At 38.5% G+C, this 19,168-nt stretch overlaps 1 protein-coding gene across 12 annotated transcripts in view; it reads right to left on the reverse strand.

Annotated features, from left to right (window-relative positions):
• Positions 1 to 19,168, reverse strand: part of PTPRM (protein tyrosine phosphatase receptor type M) — a 625,500-nt gene that overhangs the window by 347,760 nt on the left and 258,572 nt on the right. For all 12 annotated transcript variants that reach the window (XM_089517070.1, XM_089517069.1, XM_089517061.1 and 9 more), the window contains exon 7: positions 9,727 to 10,020. In XM_089517070.1, the coding sequence (XP_089373196.1) occupies positions 9,727 to 10,020 (294 nt within the window). The remainder of the gene's footprint in view (positions 1 to 9,726; positions 10,021 to 19,168) is intronic.

Here is a 19,168-nt window from a genome sequence, read left to right on the forward strand (position 1 = left end):
ATTTGTCTCCATTATATCCTCAAACAGCCATCTAGCAAAGGGCTATATGAGGATTGTTACAATAGCTTTATCAAATGTAGTGCTGCCGCCCACAGAGGCCTTTTGGGCATTGTTTCAAGGATTTTGTGAAATTGCATAGTATATTTGCAACATATACACCTAAGATTTTACCATGTTTTCACAAAAATGTAGGACATTTTTCTTTTAAAAATGAGGTTTACACTCAAAATGCTTCATAAAACCTTTAAAAAGTCCCAAAATGCTAATCAATAAAAACAATAAATAAATAAATACAGAAATTATCATAATTTGCTTGGTGTGGAGAAAAAAATGCTGTATGTTTATGTTGGTGTTAAAAATTTTTTACATCTTGCTTTAAGTAATTATATCACTGTTATATTCTTTGAACATACCTACCCATTCAGTTATTTGTTACTATAGTACTTACATAAGGTACACATTGATTACACAAGAAGGTACAGAGGGTTGGTGAATGGACTGGTGCCATTCTGTCAGCCACTGCCTCCCAACCAGTTCCATGAAAGATAAAAATAGTTGTAGCCAATGTGGAAAAATACATTACTGGTCCATGGCACTTTAGAAAAAACAAACTATCTATCCAATTAGGTAGCCTTAGGAGCATGTATTTCTAAACTACAAATATATAATAACTGCTACCCAAAGAAAAAATTAAAAAGGATGAATGTTAATTGGCTGAAATTATTTTCAAAGTTGAATTTGAAACTGTAGTGGTGGAATTTTCCTGCTATAATAGAAAGCTATAGAAAGATGGAGTCGCCTTTGTCATCCAGACAGATAGTTTTTAAAATGAGGCCTGAAAATTAGAGGAAAGGAGTAAAAAGAGCATCATGACCCGTAAGAAGTTGGCACCAACAAAATTAGACATAATATACACAATTTAAGATAAGGATACATTGTTGATGTTCAAAAGCAAGGTTACTGAGAGCTACTGAATGCCTGAAGGAGGGGGAGAGGAGTGATGATGCAGTTTTAATATATGCATGTATTTCTGTTCTGATTGTAAGAATTCTGTATGTTTAAATTGTAATTAGCCAATCAGGTGTATTGAAGAAGCTTCCTTGTCTACAATAATATAAAAAGAGCCATTTTGTTTGTTCGGGGCCTCAGATTTTTGGAACTTTGAATTCCACCGAGTTCAATGTTTTCCTTTGTTGACAATTGGAAATAAATTTATGGATTTTCAAATTACTAGGTCCTCTTGTCAATTCTTTGCTATGCCAGGCCTAGAACTTTAAGTTTACTGAAATTTCTGTTACAAAATCACCCCTGAATTAACACCCTTTCTATCTGAGAGACATTTTCCTACAAATTAAACAGCTATGGGATAACATTTCACAAAATTACATTTAATTATTCTAGGTCAGTGAGCTTCAGGGAAGCTAGCTTATTGTATGTAGAATTTTCTCAGCGTCAACATTATTGTTAAAAGTGGTCAGGTTTTACTAGAAATCCAGTTAACTATCTCCTCCATTTTTTACTTGCTGACTTTCCATTCTGTAATTATTCTTCTTGATAAGCCTTTCACACACACACACACACCCAAATGAAGTCTTTATTAAACATCTGCTATGACTTTGAAAAACAGCTGTCAGCTAGGTCTAATTTTGAATCTAGTAACTCTCAGAAATAAATCATTCTTGCTGATCTATTAACCTGTTGCGTTGGAGGAAGACATAAATCTAAATTTAACCAGTCATTGATATGCCCTCAACAAAAGAGTAAGAATATAGTGGACGCCTTTTCATAGGCATTAAGCCTACCATGTACTTACAAAGATTATCATGGTAGCAAAACTATCCCAAGATATAACTGGGGCCTAGTCTTGCTTGTTAACATCAAGCAACAGAATCCATTTGGAATGCACCACCATCATATCTGAAGCCACTTCTTTTTAAAGGAAGAGAAAATTACTTGAACAAGCAAGTTGTTAGTAGTTGCCTTAATCAAGTTAATATGGCACTGTATTTATTAAAAGGTCTAATCAGGCTACTTTAAACACATCTACAGAGATTACAATGATAAACTAACCAGTTTTGAAAATGTACAATATTTATTACTTTTAATATCCGACATATCATCAATTTCTATGAAAAGCTTTCCAAACCACGGCGAGTTACAGACTGCCATTTAGGACGCGCTCTGCGCGTCCTAGGGTTAGGAAGGGGCGTCCTAAGGTTAGGAAGGGTTGCCCCTTCCTAACCGGCCCCATTCCCAACATGCGCAGAGCGCATCCTAAATGGCAGCGCCCATCCACATGGGCGCTGTCATTTTTACGTCTTGGACGCACAGCGTCCAGACGTGGTGCACTGGAAGTGACGCCGTGAGTGCACGCTTCATGGCGCCACTTCCGGGGGCCAAAAAGGAGCGCCATTTCCGTGCTCCTTTTTCATTGTGGCCGTAAGCCTCGCGGTCTGGCTGCAGCTAATGGCGGCGGTGGCAGACCGCCCGCTTTAGGGCGGTCTGTAATGCACCACAAATTGCTTTTTTTCATTCTAAACTGAAGAAAAGGAATCCAGTATGCTAATTTAAAAAAGTGTGTAACATAATGTATAATTTCCAGTATATGTATAATGGACAAATGAGCTATATTCATTTAATAATAATGAAGGTTTTTAAGGGAGGAAATAAATCAAACAAGGGCATATAGCACTGAGAAGTTCTTGTGTACAAGGCTCCTTGGACAGAAGCAATGCAAGAGCATGGCTTTTCCAGACATAATTATTCTCAGAGGTGATCACATTCTGATTTTTATGCTGGAAGAGATGAGATTTCATGTCAATAAAACACAGTTGGAAATGGATTGCCTAAAGCTCCTACAGTAATTTTCAGTGTCAAAAATGCAGAAGTTAAATTGCTATCTTGATTCATTTAAGCTACAACAATTATAAACTACTGGGCTATCATGGGGATTGTATTATTTCTAGATATAGGCTACTCATGTTGGATTAATTTATAAACTAAGTCATTTCCCCTACAGAGTGAAAAATATCAACTCTTTTTCAAGCCAATTTGATTTAGTCAGGATCCTATTGGGGTGCTACACTGTATTTTTTGTCAGCTTATGTAAAGAAATGTCCAGTATTTCTGTATGCAAACAGTTCCCAGTGATGGTACATGACTGCGGTGTCCAGTTATTGGCCCATACGGTGCAGTAAAAAAAATACCAACTCAACGCTGGAAATACCTGCCTTTCCACCTCTGGCCTGGCCATTTCTGTCCTCTCAATACTCCTGAATAACTAGGCATGTGGAACATTCTGCTTTGGCTGCTCATAATAGGATCTAGGACTTTGAACCCACACCTATGAAAAATCCGTTGCAGCCAGGAATGGGACTGAAATGAAAGGTGAACACTTTTGGGCTGTCAAAAGCTATCTTTCCACAGCCAAGAAAGACAACTTGGTACATGCAGTTGCTACAACAATAATGCTTATGTTCTGTTGACAGATCAGTTGATCACACGTCAGAATCAAAGGCTGAAAATTTAGGCACATGTTCATGGCAGTACACCCCATTAAATATAGTAAGACATTTTTTATGAAATATGCACAGGATAATGCAGAACAAGTATATGTTTGAATAAGAAAGAATTATAAATAAGTCTTATAAATAAAATTTGTGAGAGCTAGGCAAGCATTTTTATATACAAATCAGATTTCAACTTTATTCACTTAGCCCATGGTCCTGACTCTATCCACAGATACATGCCTCTAGTATACATTATTTCATAACAGTAAAGAATATAAAGCACTTTCATAAAAGTGTTCCCCGCCTCCACACACATACATTGTAATGCATTTCTTATTTATCAGTACTAGTCTATTCTAAATGAATGGAATCTCACTGTGTCATTTGAAAACATATTCCCAGCACTTTGAAAAACTCTTAATATTATTTTTTTTAAAAGACGCCTACTGCAAAGCTTAAAATTTTACAATGGTATACTCTTCTCCAAGAGAACAAATTTGTTGCACACAATTATCATCACAATTTAAAAAGGAGAGGAGCCCCCAGTCTATTAATCTTATGCTGTACACTTGAGAACAGCAAAACCTGGCTGCTAAGCAGCTTTACTGGTTCATGATGGTTCACTGGTTCATGATGGTTAAGTTTTAAACCATTTAAGACACCTATCAGCATAGTTGGAACTATTTAACTTCTTTATCTATGATGTGGGGAGCAACCACTTTTTAGTCCAATGGGCCAGGAACTGGTACCATATTTATGCCCATTGACTACAACTGCCTTCTCTCTTGGAAACTCTCTAGGTACTGATGATTCAAGGCCTTGCACAAGTCGAGGGACTACCACTTTGAACAGAACTGAACTAATGCCCGATTTGGAAGACAATTCCATTTCCTGACCAATTAACTGTTCTGAATGCTTATCTCCTTTTGCATTCTGACTGCACAGGAAACAAACTGAAATTGGAACAAACCAGATTTTTTTTTAAAAAAATCTACTTCAAGATGACATTTTTGTAGTCACATAGATCCATGTGACATCAACAAGTAAATATCGTAAAGCATTATATAGTCTGTAATTACATCTTTCCTCCAACTAAAAGTAAGGGTCATTTCACCTAACTTTATTTTTTAAAAAATACAGGGTGCCCGCATCATATGTGGGCATGTTATACACAGCTTTCAGCATAGGCTGAAAGCCGCACGGGATGGTGCATCCCATTTGGATGAATGGGGCGTGCACCCATGGCGAGAGCGTGCCGCTGCACCACCATGCCACCACATGCACGAGCCCCATTCACTTGAATGGGGCTTGTGCATGTGCGGTATTTGGCTTACACGGGCGGTCTGGAAAAGATCCCTGCGTAAGCCAAGGGCGAACTGTATCTCTGTACTTCTTTTCTCCAACTCATATTCCAAGCTAGTGTATGGCAATGAAGATAATAAACTCTAAAATCCAGTACAATACACCTTGAGACAGCATGGTATAGTGGTTTGATTGTTAAGACAATAACCCTAGAAGATGAGGGTTTGAAACTCCACTCGGCCATGGATACCCACTGTGACCTCAGGCAAGTCACACTCTCTTATCCTCTGAGGAAAGCAAAGGAACACATTTTGCCAAGAAAACTCCATGGGGTCATCACTCAACAACAAACCCGCCTCCAAAAAGTTAACTTTTAACAATCATTGTAAGAGAGAGAACAAATCAAATTCAGAAGGCAAGCTAAAGAAAAATACAAATGAATAGGCTTGAGTAGAACTGTTTTAACCTGACACTAAAAGTACAGTCAGCCCTCCCCATAGGCGGGCTTGCCCTCTGCCACTTTGAGCTTACGTGGAAGGCAAGCCTTAGCAGAAGTAATGGGGCGCGTACCCACGCCACACACCGCACGCCCCATGCGCTGCCATGAGAGTGTGCCCCATTATTTTTTATGGGGCTTGATCAAACGCTCTTTTCACTATACACTGGGGTGGTGGTGGTCCAGAACGGATCTCCGCGTATGGGGAAGGCGGAATGTACTATAAAATAGGTGTCAGATGTAACTCTTAAGGAAGGGCATACTAAACTCAGGGCATTGCCACTGAGAAAGTCTTCTGCCATGTAATATATGTGAGAATAGCACATTTGCAACCAACACAATGTTATGAGAACTGAACATCTTCCAGAATTTGGGGTGTGCAGGCATTGTGCTATGGCCCAAACGGAACTGCAGAATCTGCCACTAGCCCCATAGCAGGGATACCATGTTTGCCAGGCACTGATTTACAGATCAAGCAGCTAGTTTGAGGAACTGCAGTCAGGAAGATTCACACTTTCAAAACAGGAAGATTAGGTGATTTATGGCTGGCAGGGCTAGGAAAGAGTCATTCTCACCTCTAAATCTAGCTATATCAAGGCAATCTTTGCTATGTACATTAGGCATCTCTGAAGTATAGTAAACAACCTGTGTCTTGGAGCTAGTTCTGGTCTATTTAAGGACCTCCAAATCCTTTGTTCAGTGTGCCAGTTGAAATTCCTGTTGAATCCACATCACTTTGAATTTTGACTCAGCATCGACCCATTGTAGGTTCCCCCGTTCTAATCACCATTAGAATGCCTTTTGTTATTTCCAATGCTAACTACTTTATTCCTAAATTCTTGTGTGTGAGAGTGAGTTGAAAGGCTGTCTTAGAGTGTGTGTTTTTCCAATAAATTTGCAAACATTTGAAATACTTTGTCTCTGACAATCTATTTATTTCTAGCCACCTTCGTATAAATAGGGATTTATCATTGCTAGTAATTGAGCTAATTAATATTCTCCAAGTCCAAGGTCCCTCATAATAATAGTACAATGGGCCTTGCTGCCTAGTATCTTTGACTTGGATAGCACCAAAGATCAGAAATTGGAAAAGTTACTTCTTGGAATCCAACTCAAGAATGTCTCCTGCCCAGCTAGGGGAATTTAGTAGTTGTAGCCCAAATAACTTTTCCATACTCTGCTATGGATGCAGTCCATTGAATATGAAGGGATTTGCCATTTGAGGGCAACAAATGGAAATTTGAAAATTTCAGTGAAAGTTTACATCCTTGAAAGGAATGTGAGCTACTAAACTAAATCCTGGCACCTACTGTGGGCCTGTTAAAAGAAAACAAACATTGGAAGTTATCATAAATTTTAAAAAAGTAATCAAACAAAGCCTTCTTAACGGTTGCATCCTATCTCTGGAATGTCCTAGTGCTTTGTCATCTTCTTAGCTACCCCAGCTTTTAGAATATAAAATTAAGATGTTATTTTAATGGGTGTTTTTATCATGCTGGCTCTGATTATATACAGCTTTTATTACTCACAGTTGTTGTTTTACTACTTCTTTGTCTGTTTGTCATAGTTGTGAAACATCCTGGATAAGTTCCAGATTAAAGAGCTTTATATAAATTCTTGTAAAATAAAATGTGAAGACTGAGAAAATGTTAATCATTTACGTCCATATCTATATGACTATGCCATCTCTAATCCAGATCACAAATGTGGCACTAAGATTCACATACACAAATGTACCTGTGAACCCTAACAACTATAAATGGAAAATGAACATCCACCTCTAAAAAGTTCAGCTATGGTACTAGGTGGGACAAGTAATGACAGTATACTACTTTCAAAGAAAAATCTGGGAAATGTCCACCTCATCATAGCTTTTTCACAGCTGTTCTTTGACAGAATAATTGGCTGATGGCTCTGATGGGATTCCAGTATTCTCTAAAGATGCCACCACAAATGTTGGTGAAACGTCAGAAAGAAACTCTTCTAGAACATGGCCACACAGCCCAAAAAAACCACAAAAAATATGAATGCCAGCCATGAAAGCCTTCGACTCATCCAGCTAGTTTCAAAGAATATGGCTGCACACTAATTTTTATCATAACTAATATCTTTTTTTTCCATACAGAATCCCTAAATTTCTTACAGTATGTCTTTTGCATATAATGATACAAAACTATTCCAATCACTATTTATTGTGGAAAAATGTCTGCCTGACAGTTCTCAGATCTAACTGATATAAAAATGGTGTAGAGGGCAGTGAATACCCATAAGTGAGCCATTAACGCCCATCATTATTCACACAAAGGTATCAAGACCGATTTGCCTTGAAAAATTATTCTCCTATTTATCTGTAGATTAAAAAAATTATCCCAGAAGCACTGTCTATCGGTATCATATCTTCTTACCACACCAACCATGAGATTGGCTTTTGAGGCCCTGCTCTCTTGTCCTTCCATAAGAGTTAACAGGCACTGTGGAATGCCCCAGGCTGCCAGCTGGTGCCAATTTGTCCCAAACTGTTATATGTCACTTTTTGCTGTTTCTTGCCTCTTTCTGATGCATCTGTGAATGACAGCTCTTTTTTTCTTTGCAAACAATTTAAGAGGAGGTGGGGTGGTTGAATGGGAGAGAAACAAACTGATAACTTTTTGTTATCCCTCTTTCAACTTGTCATCCTTCCTTCCTTCCTTCCTTCCTTCCTTCTTTCCTTCCTCATTTCCCTCCTAAAATATTTCTTTTTAATCTTTTTTCCTGTCATTTTTTAAATTACCTGTACAGCCACTGTATTAAGGCAGTAGAACCCTATATTTGGAGGGATCACTCCCTACACTCACACACTAGTTGATCTGAAAATTTAAGTAGAGGAAGGTTTCCAATAATGTTCCCTTAACATCTTTCCCAATAGCCAAATAATACATTTAAAAGGGGAGATACATGGAAGGGGAGAGAAGAAGGAAAATAGCGGGGAAAGTGGCAATGTAGAGAAGAAATTAGAACTACTTCAACCATCACAATCCACATGATGGTCAAATGTATTTTTAAAAAACTTCTCTCTAGAGTAAGTATAAAGTCATTTGGAATACTACAGCAAGAAAAACGGAAATACTATGCGACTGGTGAACACTGTTTGAGTATAGTAATAATGTGGTCCTGGATCTGTGCTGGGAGGGAAACAGGGAAAAAGAATATGACTGCACACTAATTTCATATTTCATAAGCTTAGCTAACACAAGCATCCACTATTGAATATTTTGTTTAAACAACTTCAATATGGGCCAGATCTGCTTCCAGAATGGTGCCTCTTGATAACCTGAAGTTATTTCTTTCTCTGCATAAACTAGAAGACAAAACTCTAAGAGACTGAATGAAGCAATACTATATTCCCTATGCAGGTATCAAACCTTCAAGCAAAGTTAAGTCATAATAATGATTTCAGTGTTCAATATATCTTAAAACTGCTTGATCATGCTAAGCACAGAAAACAAGATTTCTTACTATCAGTAAAAGTATTTTAAATAGTATTTTAAACCAGGAATGGGAATTCTATGACCCATGGGGGCCTTTCGTCAACTCCCAGATGGTTCAATTGAGCCTCACATCACAAAAGAAGAACAATGCAAACTTATACCTCAGAAAGCCTCCAAGGGATGCGATTCACAGGTAAAATGAAGTACAGAGTGTCCTCATATCTTATTTTATGCCTCAGCCACAAAAATAAAGTTGGTCCTACAGGTTGAGTCTCCTTATCTGAAATGCTTGGGACTAGAAATGTTTTGGATTTATTTATTTTTAATATTGCCTATACATAATGTGTTATCTTGGAAATGAGACCAAAGTCTAAACATGAAATTCATTTATATTTCATATACATCTGATGCACATAGTCTCAAGGTAATTTTATACATAATATTGTTAATTGATGCATGAAAAAATTGTATACACTGAACCATCATAAAGCAAAAGTTTTGCTACCCCAGACTGCATCCACACTACAAGAATAATTCACTTTGATCCCACTTTAACTACCATAGTTCAATGTTAGGGAATTCTGGGAATTGTAGTTTGTTGTGGCTCTCACAGAGAAGGTGAAATGCCTCACAAAACCCACAATTCCCAGAATTCCATAGCACTGAGCCATGGCAGTTAAAGCAGTGTCAAACTGGATTATTTAGGCAATGCAGATGCACCCTTAGTCACCCATGTGAATAATTTTGGATTTCATAATTCCAGATATTCAACCTGTTACTTCCAGTTCTGTTGGAAACTAGAAATGTGACGAACAGGACTCTGGGGAAAAGGGTGTCTGTGGAAGCTACACTTTCTGGAGCTGCGTAACAGTTTTAACCCAAAATGTCAAAAAATACTGCATTTTAAAGACAGAATACATCATTTAAAATATAACTACCTCAGTGTACTCACCAGCACATTTTGTTCTTGTTTTAAGAGCTGGTCCAGGGGATCCAGTACCTCCTTCACCTGGTCTGGTAAGCAACACACTAATTTCATATTCTGTATCAGGGTCAAGATGTCCAATTTTATAGCTTGTGGAGTCTACTGGTTGTTTATCATACCAATTTCCACTGGAGGTGCGATATTCTACTTCTCTCACAATGATGGGCCCATCTCCATTGATGGAATTAGCATTCAATTGTATCCATAAATAGGTTGCACCAACTGATGATAGCTGAGGTGGTGCAATGGGAACAGGTGGCTCTGAAATGAAAATGATAGTTTTAAAATAAAGAAGGAAACACACATCCAATAAATAAAGGTAATAAAACATTTATAATTTTACCTCTCACACAAAAGATACATATTCACACTGTGTCTATTTCCTTTTATATAGTGTGCTCTAGCTGCCACTTGCAGGGACAGCAGATTCCATACTAGATTCATAAATATGTTTATTTTGAATTTTGAAGCTGATACAGGTTTTCCTTCAGATTAATTTGGCTCTCCTATTTGCTTTGCCAAACCATTCATTTATCTTTTATTGGGACTGTAATAATACAAGGAAACAACTCTCATCTCTCAGGGTCTTTAAATACTGTTCTCTACCCCCGTAGTCTATGACTTGTCTGTTTAAACCGACTGTGGGTTACTTACTCTAATTTGTTCTCAGAAAAATCCACCAGCATCCTAATACCATTCCTTTTTCCTTCCCACTTTTTTCTTTCCATTTTATATTCAGATCATAAACATGGTTTCCCTGCCTCCTGTTTTGTTTCCCCTGACCCATGGGCTTCTGGAAACTCATGTTCAAGAAAGCAACTTTTGCAGCCTCTCTTAGTGAGACCATTTCTCCATTATTTCCCTCATTCCTCTTGCAGCACCATTAGGGTACCAGATATACCTTAATTGAGGGTCAGAAAGCTTGTCCCTTATGGAGGTGACAATTATCATCTCTTGTAAGGGAAATCCACTATTTGAGGACTGGAATGTTTTTCTTTTTATACAGACTGAACAATGCGTCAAAAGATCTTGTATCTTGGGCCATAGGCCCTTAATAGAAACAGAAATGTATGCATCATATAATTTATGAATGTGGACAATAGATACTTTTTCAATATCAACCTTGAATGACATGAATACCGACAGTTCTTTGTTGCTATTTTGAAAACCTGGGAACACTAAGATCCACAGAATACATTACCACATAAAGTAGCAATACAACAGCTTGTATAAGAAAAAATATGCTTGGCTTGCAAACCTATAGTGGAAAAGAGGGGAAAATGAAGTGACAGTTAGCTGGGCTTAAAATCACTGACTTCTACCTAACTCAACAATCCTTTGGTTTTTGGCTTCCACCTTATGAAATAAAACTTACTCTTCATCTCTAATCTTCCAAAAGAATTATTTCCAATATAACTACTCTTAAAATAAATTTAAAAGACTATCTTGCCTTGCCTAAAAGGAAGACCAGGTAAAAACTCTGTCTCCGCTATTAACAAGTGTATGGAATTGTACATAATAAAAAACTTGGAATCTCTTTTCTTATAATAGATATATAATTAATTGTATACATACATGCATACTTTCTTTGAATGTTTAGCTCATAATTATGTAATGACTTTAGTGCAGATATTTTTAACAAGCAAAGAGATATTGATACAGTGCACCCGCGTTATACGTGAGGGAATGCGTGGGGCGCAAAGGGTGGTGTGTCCCATTTGGATGAATGGGGTGTGCGCCCTTGGTGCGCACGCACTGCCACATGCACAATCCCCATTCACTTGAATGGGACTTGAGCATGTGTGGAATTTGGCTTACACGGGGGTGGGGGCAGAACAGATCTCCCACATAAGCCAAGGGCGGACTGTACAAATAATCCTTTGTACATGCTTTGGTAACCTCTTGATTAGACTTCTGCAATGCGCTCTACATGGGGCAACCCTTGTACCAAACCCGGAAGCTGCAATTGGTGCAGAACATGGCAGCCAGATTGGTCGCTGGTAGTTCCAGGTCGGACCATATAACACCTATTTTAAAAGACCTTCATTGGCTGCCTATTTGCTTCCGAGCTCAATACAAGGTGTTGGTTTTGACCTATAAAGCCCTAAATGGCTTGGGCCCAGGGTACTTGGAGGACCGCCTCTCCCCATATAATCCGCCTCGCACGCTCAGAACTTCCGGGACCAAATTGTTGGAGGTCCCTAGGTCCAACTTGATACGGACCTCACAGAGGGCTTTTACTACTGCTGCCCCTTCTCTCTGGAATAAGCTCCCTGCAGAGCTTCGCTCCGCCGCCTCACTAGCTGTCTTTAAGACACAGGTGAAAACATATCTATTCCGGCTGGCCTTCCCACCTTAGATTGTCTGTTTATTTTCCTGCTCTCCTTTTCCCTTTCGACCCCGGACCGTTGTAAACTCCTTTTCTCTTCTCCTTGCCCCTGACATGTATATTTTATTGTCTTCCTGTTCCCGTTTTTGTAGTAATGTTTTCAACTGTTATATTGTATTTTTATCTTGTATTGGAATGTTTTAATAATTTTGTAAGCCGCCCTGATCATATCTATGAAAGGGCGGGGTAGAAATAAAATTTATTATTATTATTATTATTTCAGCCATCACTTTGTAATATTAGCCTAGCCAAAAGTAATTACATTATGCATTAAATTATATACCGTATATACTCGACTTGTAATATTTGAAAACTGAGAAGGCTGGATCCTTACATGTCTTTCTAGTGTTTCTCACACCTGCTTAAGCTTAGAATTATTCTTAAATTATGGCACTCAGACAGTAAACATCACAGATCAAATGATACAGAAAATGTTCTGTCACTAAAGGAAGAGAATTACATATCTCTACATTAATGAGCTATTGTCACTGACTCCCACATGATAAAAATGACAAATCGGGAAGCAACTCCTATAAAGTTCTTATTATTGTTGCTCAATACAGACTGCTACATTGAGCACAGCATATAGCCATTTTTAAATATTGTGCGTGTATAATATCTCCATCAACATGTGCCACTAGAATAGCTTAACCGTTTCACCATTTACCATATATACTCATCTATAAGTTTAAAAATTTATGCCCAAAAATTGACCCCCAAATCCCAGGTCGACTTATTTATGGGTCACTATGGAAATATGGTAGCAGTTCTTTCAGATTTTCATATGAGGTGTGGAGAGGAGTTTAGCAAGAGCCAAACAGAAAGAGTCCTGGGTGATTGGTTGATTGATATTGCTGCTGGTTTAGGAGTCCCCCTCCCATCCGTGTGTCTGGCTGAAATAAAAGCTGAAACAATGAAGAAAAGCCTCAATGAGTGTCCGTCCCTCTTGCCATACATGCACACACACAAACACACACATTGAAGGAGCCTCCAAGTTTTACCCTCGACCTATCCACGGGTCATTGCAAAATCCATAATTTTGGCCCCAAAACCTGACCTGAACTTATACATGAGGTTGACTTATAGTTGAGTACATACGGTAACAACTCACTTAACTACAAAGGCTCTATTACATATAAGCAAGTACTTTACGTACAATTTAAAAAACCGTGACTTGACTCAGACTGACTTAGCTTTACTTTAAATCATTAGTATGTTTTTTCAACAAAAACATAAAATAGAACTTAAATAGAACATCCTGAGGCATTTATGTAGCCATGCCGAAATAACAGTTAATTGCATTCAGATTTCAAGTGCTGGTGAGGACTGTTGAGTTACTATTCAAAATTCAAGCTCAGGATTGAGGTGACAAAGGTTAGTGGTTACAGTAATTCATTTCAGGCCATTCAGGTATTTTAAATAGGCCTTATTTTAATAGTATTTCTTCCCTAAAGGTATTTTCTGTTCCTACATATTTTGAGTAACCTTAAAAACCTGTATTTAATTGCTAGTTTTGTCAAATAATTAATACATTTTAGGGTTCAAACCAGAATAATATGAAATTTGGCTTAAATAAATCCAGTGTAACTCAAATCAGACAAGAAAACATGGAAATGCTATCACTTAAACTCAATTCAGAATAGGTCTAGGCAAGGCGGATTAAGAAAATAAGGTCAGCCAACTGCTTTGTAAGTAACCATTAAGGAGCACAAACTATCAAGAGTTTTAGGGATAATGATACAATACTAATCTAGCTAGCTGAATATTTAAATGAGTGAGTGAACAAATATGATACAAGAGACGAAGTGGTTTTCTTGGAACAGAGAGATCTCAGTTCAAATTCCTGCTAATAAAGCTAACTGCACTATAGTCACAGATCACTGTTATCTAATCCAGTATTATCTGGGAATTTATGAGATAATCCTCCATGCATAATAGAGTGCTAGGAAAATAGATGTTACTAAAGCAAGTAACTTCAGGGGTCAAACAGATGGAGCAAAAGGAGTGGCCAAAGGCCATTCCCGCCCCAATCGCTGCATCAACCAGACACCGCAATTCCAAGGCTGGCCACTGCAGTGGTCCCAAGCAGCTTTTTGCGGTTCCTTTTGCAGCTGGGTTTGGGCCGCCATAAGCAGCCTCAGAGCAACTTCTGGGCAGTTTGGGGACATGCACTGTTTAGACGCCATGCCCTTAAAGTTCCTGGAAGGTGCTTTACTTGGTCCATCTGTTTCGGGCCATAATCATTGAGAATGAGAAAAAGAGAGACTCTCTCAAACACAGAAAGATAAATAAGTTTATTATTTTAAATATTCATTCTTAAAATTGTTCATAGTCAAACTGTATGACTTTAATATTTTCTTGACCTTTGCCACAGTTTTCAAAACACTTTTTGCCCTCATATTTGTACATCATTCTCTGTTATATAGGTCCTTGGCATAAGGAGTGCTATTTGAAGTGATGAATCTTCCATTTGACAACATGAAGAAAAATAAGCCACGGTACAGATGGTTGCCCTCCCATGCCCTTACTTAAAAACCTAACAAAACTCCTTCTAGCCAGTCTGACACCTCGCTTTACCTGGTATGAACTCAGTAAGTACTTTGAACTCTGTAATAATCTGATATCTTCTCAGACAGGCTCATTCCATTCCTTTAAATCTAATCTATGTAGCAGCTTACCACCATTAGGAATGTTCATTAAATGGAGTGTATATACAGTACTAATTTACTTCTCCTAGTATATTTAATTGTTGCTGTTTTAATTGTTGCTGTTTTCCTATTCTGGGGTGAGGTTTGGAGGCAATGCACAACCATATTCTGGCACCTAATAGAAGAGAGGTGTTGGATTTTTTTTGTTTGCTTGTTTTTTCTTGTGGAGTAAGGTTGTTTGTTTATTTTTACAATAAATAGGTGATCTGACAAATTCAGTTCCAGGGCTTGGATTAGATGAAGTGACATTTTAAACCAGTTCCCTGACAAAAAAATAGCTGAAGATATTGTGTGGGTGGAACATTCAGAATGACAACCAACCAACTCTACTCACGCTCCCCTGTCAGAATCAATATTTGGGTTAAATTGAAAACATTTCTTTTTAGGATTCATTTAAATTGTCTGGTCAACATTTTGATTAGCTGTTATATAAAAAGAAATGCCTATAAAATGCCATTTGACATACAGTTGTGTTGGCCCTTCACAGATCATTTAAGGACATGTTTTTCAAAGCCTAGCAGTATTGATATGTACATCAGTTTACACTTAATTCAAGATGGTGCCATTCTTAAAAAAAAAAAAAAAAAAGCCAACGTTGCACTTATTTACAGCATTCCAAGTATAAAGATGGGGATGAATACATTTGTAAGTATATAGCCAGGTTTTGCTTAAAAGCATGTGTAGATGGAGAGGAAGGGAATAGGAAATGTGCTGAAGAGAAGCAAATATCTCAGCATAAGTGACAGAACAGGTAAAATCTGTGCTACATCTGCATCTTTGTAAAGGGATGGTTCATGGCCTTGAAGCTGGGATTCTCTGAAAAATCCACTCTTCCACTGGCTTAAGAGTATATGCCTCCTGATGTTACAAATATTTTTAAAAACCAAAGATAGAGGCATTTAATATAAGAATGATAAAAAATATCGCTTCGGCAGAATGAAAACATGTTTCTGCTTCCTTCAAACAATTTTCTGTATGTGAAAGGAAAATGTGTCTTTTAAACTATAAGGAGATAATATACATTAAGTAGGGGCTTAGTAATTAAAGAGATACAAAAAGGGGAAAGAAATTTTTTCCACTTCCAGTTTTCATCTGCTATTTGACTTGAATTGATTTGTACTCCTGAAAGCATACCTCAAGTATTTTAAAATATAAACAACTTAGAGCCATTTTACATCTATACATGATCCAGCTAGATGGGTGTATAGCAAGGCTCTGGTTAGATAAGCATATAGCCCAAAACCAACTGTTAGCCCCATTAGGACAGACCCACTGAATCAATGGGATTTTTGTATCAACACCTATGCAAATCCATTTGAATACATGTGTCTACTCTGATTTAGAATAAGCTTATATTGGACACAAAATACTGCGTGCACTGACCTCCTAAAGAACTATTGTAAATTTGCTCAGAAAACACTTCTGCCACATTCATTCGTGGCTCAGTTTGTAACTAATAGCATACACCTTGCATGTTTTCCTTTCCCTTTTAATCTTTGCTGGAGTCAAAAAGAGAGAAACTAAAGTTTTAAACGGAACGTGTATAATAAATGGAAAAATGGGGAAATCGCCTAAGAGGAATTCAAGCAAATAGCGAACACGTGTAGTGGTAAAGTCAGAAAAGCTAAAGCACAGAATGAACTCAGGCTTGCTAGAGAGGTTAAGAACAATAAAAAGGGCTTTTTTGATATGTCTGCAGCAAAAAGAAGAAGAAGGAAACGGTAGGGCCACTGCATGGAGAAGATGGCAAAATGCTAACAGTAAAAGGCAGAATTACACAACACCTTCTATGCCTCAGTCTTCTCAGAAAAGGAAAAGGGTGCTCAACCTGAGGATAATAGAGCAGAGTACAGAATAGGGGAATTTCAGCACTGAATAAGTAAAGAGATAGTACAGGAATATCTGGTTAATCTAAACCAGTGGTTCTCAGCCTTCCTAATGCTGCGACCCTTTAATATGTCGTGGTGACCCCAGCGCCCTTTTCTGGAAGTAAGGGATCTTGAGACGGTTGTGCACGCGCTGGTAACCTCACGCCTTGACTTCTGTAATGCACTCTACATGGGGCTACCCCTGTGCTTGACTCGGAAATTACAGCTGGTTCAAAATATGGCAGCCAGGCTTGTCTCAGGAACATATAGGAGGGACCACATTACTCTGGTTTTGAGGTCCCTCCACTGGCTGCCTATCAGCTTCCGGGCCCAGTACAAGGTGTTGGTTATCACCTTTAAAGCCCTAAATGGCTTGGGTCCAAGCTATCTTAGGGACCGCCTCCTCCCGTACAATCCTCCCCACGCTCTCCGGTCCTCTGTGAGGAACTTACTACAGCCTCTAAAATCTAGGCTTGCGGCGACCTCCCAGAGGGTGTTCTCTGCTGTCGCCCCCAAACTCTGGAACGACCTGCCAGATGAGATCCGTCAGATAACATCATTAGACAGCTTTAAAAAAGCGGCCAAGACAGATCTCTTCCGGCAGGCCTTTCCAGATTAACCATCCCGGCCCAGGTTCCCTGATTCCCTCATTCCTCCCATGGCCCCATCTTAGTGATGGTTGAGGATCAACAGAGGGATATCAGGGTTTTTAGTTTAGTTTTTAATTGTTGTTTTTATGCATTGATATTGTGTTTTAATATGTTATACTGTTTAATACTGTCTTAAGGGGGGAGGGATAAAGTGTTTTTAATTGTCATATTTTATATTTTACTGTTGTTAACCGCCTGGATTGGTTTGCCAGAGGGCAGTATACAAATAATAATAATAATAATTATTATTATTATTATTTTCATTACTATATGCAAATATGTGTTTTCCAATGGTCTTAAGTGACCCCTGTAAAAGGGTAATTCGGCCCCCAAAGGGTTCCGACCCACAGGTTGGGAACCACTGATCTAAACAAATATAAATCTCCAGAACCAGATGAACTACATCCAAGGGCATTAAAAGAGCTGGCAAATGTAATATCGGAGCCATTGGCAATAATCTTTGAGAACTCCTGGAGAACAGGAGAAATCCCAGCAGACTGGAGGAGGGCAAATGTTGTCCCCTTCTTCAAAAAAGGAATAAAGAGGATCCAAACAATTATTGTGAAGTTAGTCTGACATCAATCCCAAGAAAGATTCTGGAGCAGATCATTAAACAGAGAGCCTGTGAACATCTAGATGACAAAAAGTCAACACGGGTTTCAGAGAAACAAGTCATGCCAGACAAATTTAATCTCTCTTTTTTTATATATAAAATTACCAGCTTGTTAGATGAAGGGAATGTTGTGGATATAGTATATCTTGATTTCAGTAAGGCTTTTGACAGGGGTCCCCATGACATTCTTGCAAACAAGCTTGTAAAATGTGGGCTAGACAAGGAAATTGTTACATGGATTTGTAATTGGTTGACCGGCCGAACAATGGCTCCTTTTCATCCTGGACAGAAGTGACCAGTGGGGTCCCACAGAGTTCTGTCCTGGGCCCAGTGCTGTTCAACATCTTTATCAATGACTTGGATGACAGAATTGGGGGCATACTTATCAAAGCATGCAGATGACACCAAATTAGGAGTAGCAGCTAATACCCCTGAGGACAGGATCAAATTTCAGAATGACCTTAATAGATTAGAAAGTTGGGCCAAAGCTAATAAAATGAATTGCAACACAGAGAAATGTAAGGCACTGCACTTAGGGTGGAAAAATGAAATGCATATATATAGGATGGGGGACACCTGGCTGAACGAGACTACACGTGAAAGGGATCTAGGAGTCCAACTAGACCACAAATTTAACATGAGTCAACAGTGCGATGTGGCAGCTAACAAGGCCAATGCGATTTTAGGCTGCATCAAAGTATAGTGTCTAGATCAAGGGAAGTAATAGTGCCACTGTATTCTGCTCTGGTCAGGCCCCACCTGGATTATTGTGTCCAGTTCTGGGCACCACAATTTAAAAAGGATGTTGAGAAACTGGAATGTGTCAAAAAGAGGGCGACCAAAATGGTGAAGGGTCTGGAAACCATGTCCTATGAGGAATGACTTAGGGAGCCTGGAGAAGACAAGGTTAAGGGGTGATATGATAGCCCTGTTTAAATACTTGAAGGGATGTCATATTGAAGAGGGAGCTAGATTGTTTTCTGCTGCTCCAGAGACTAGGACCTGGAGCAATGGATGCAAGCTACAGCAAAAGAGATTTCACCTCAACATAAGGAGGAACTTCCTGACAGTAAGGGCTGTTCGACAGTGGAACAGACTGCCTCAGAGTGTAGTAGAGTCTTCTTCCTTAGAGGTCTTTAAACAGAGGCTAGATGGCCATCTGTCAGGAATGCTTTGATTTA

Source organism: Sceloporus occidentalis, unplaced genomic scaffold, assembly GCF_023333645.1.
Source record: "Sceloporus occidentalis isolate IW3139 unplaced genomic scaffold, rSceOcc1.0.p SCAF_3, whole genome shotgun sequence".
In the NCBI taxonomy this organism is placed as follows: domain Eukaryota; kingdom Metazoa; phylum Chordata; class Lepidosauria; order Squamata; family Phrynosomatidae; genus Sceloporus; species Sceloporus occidentalis.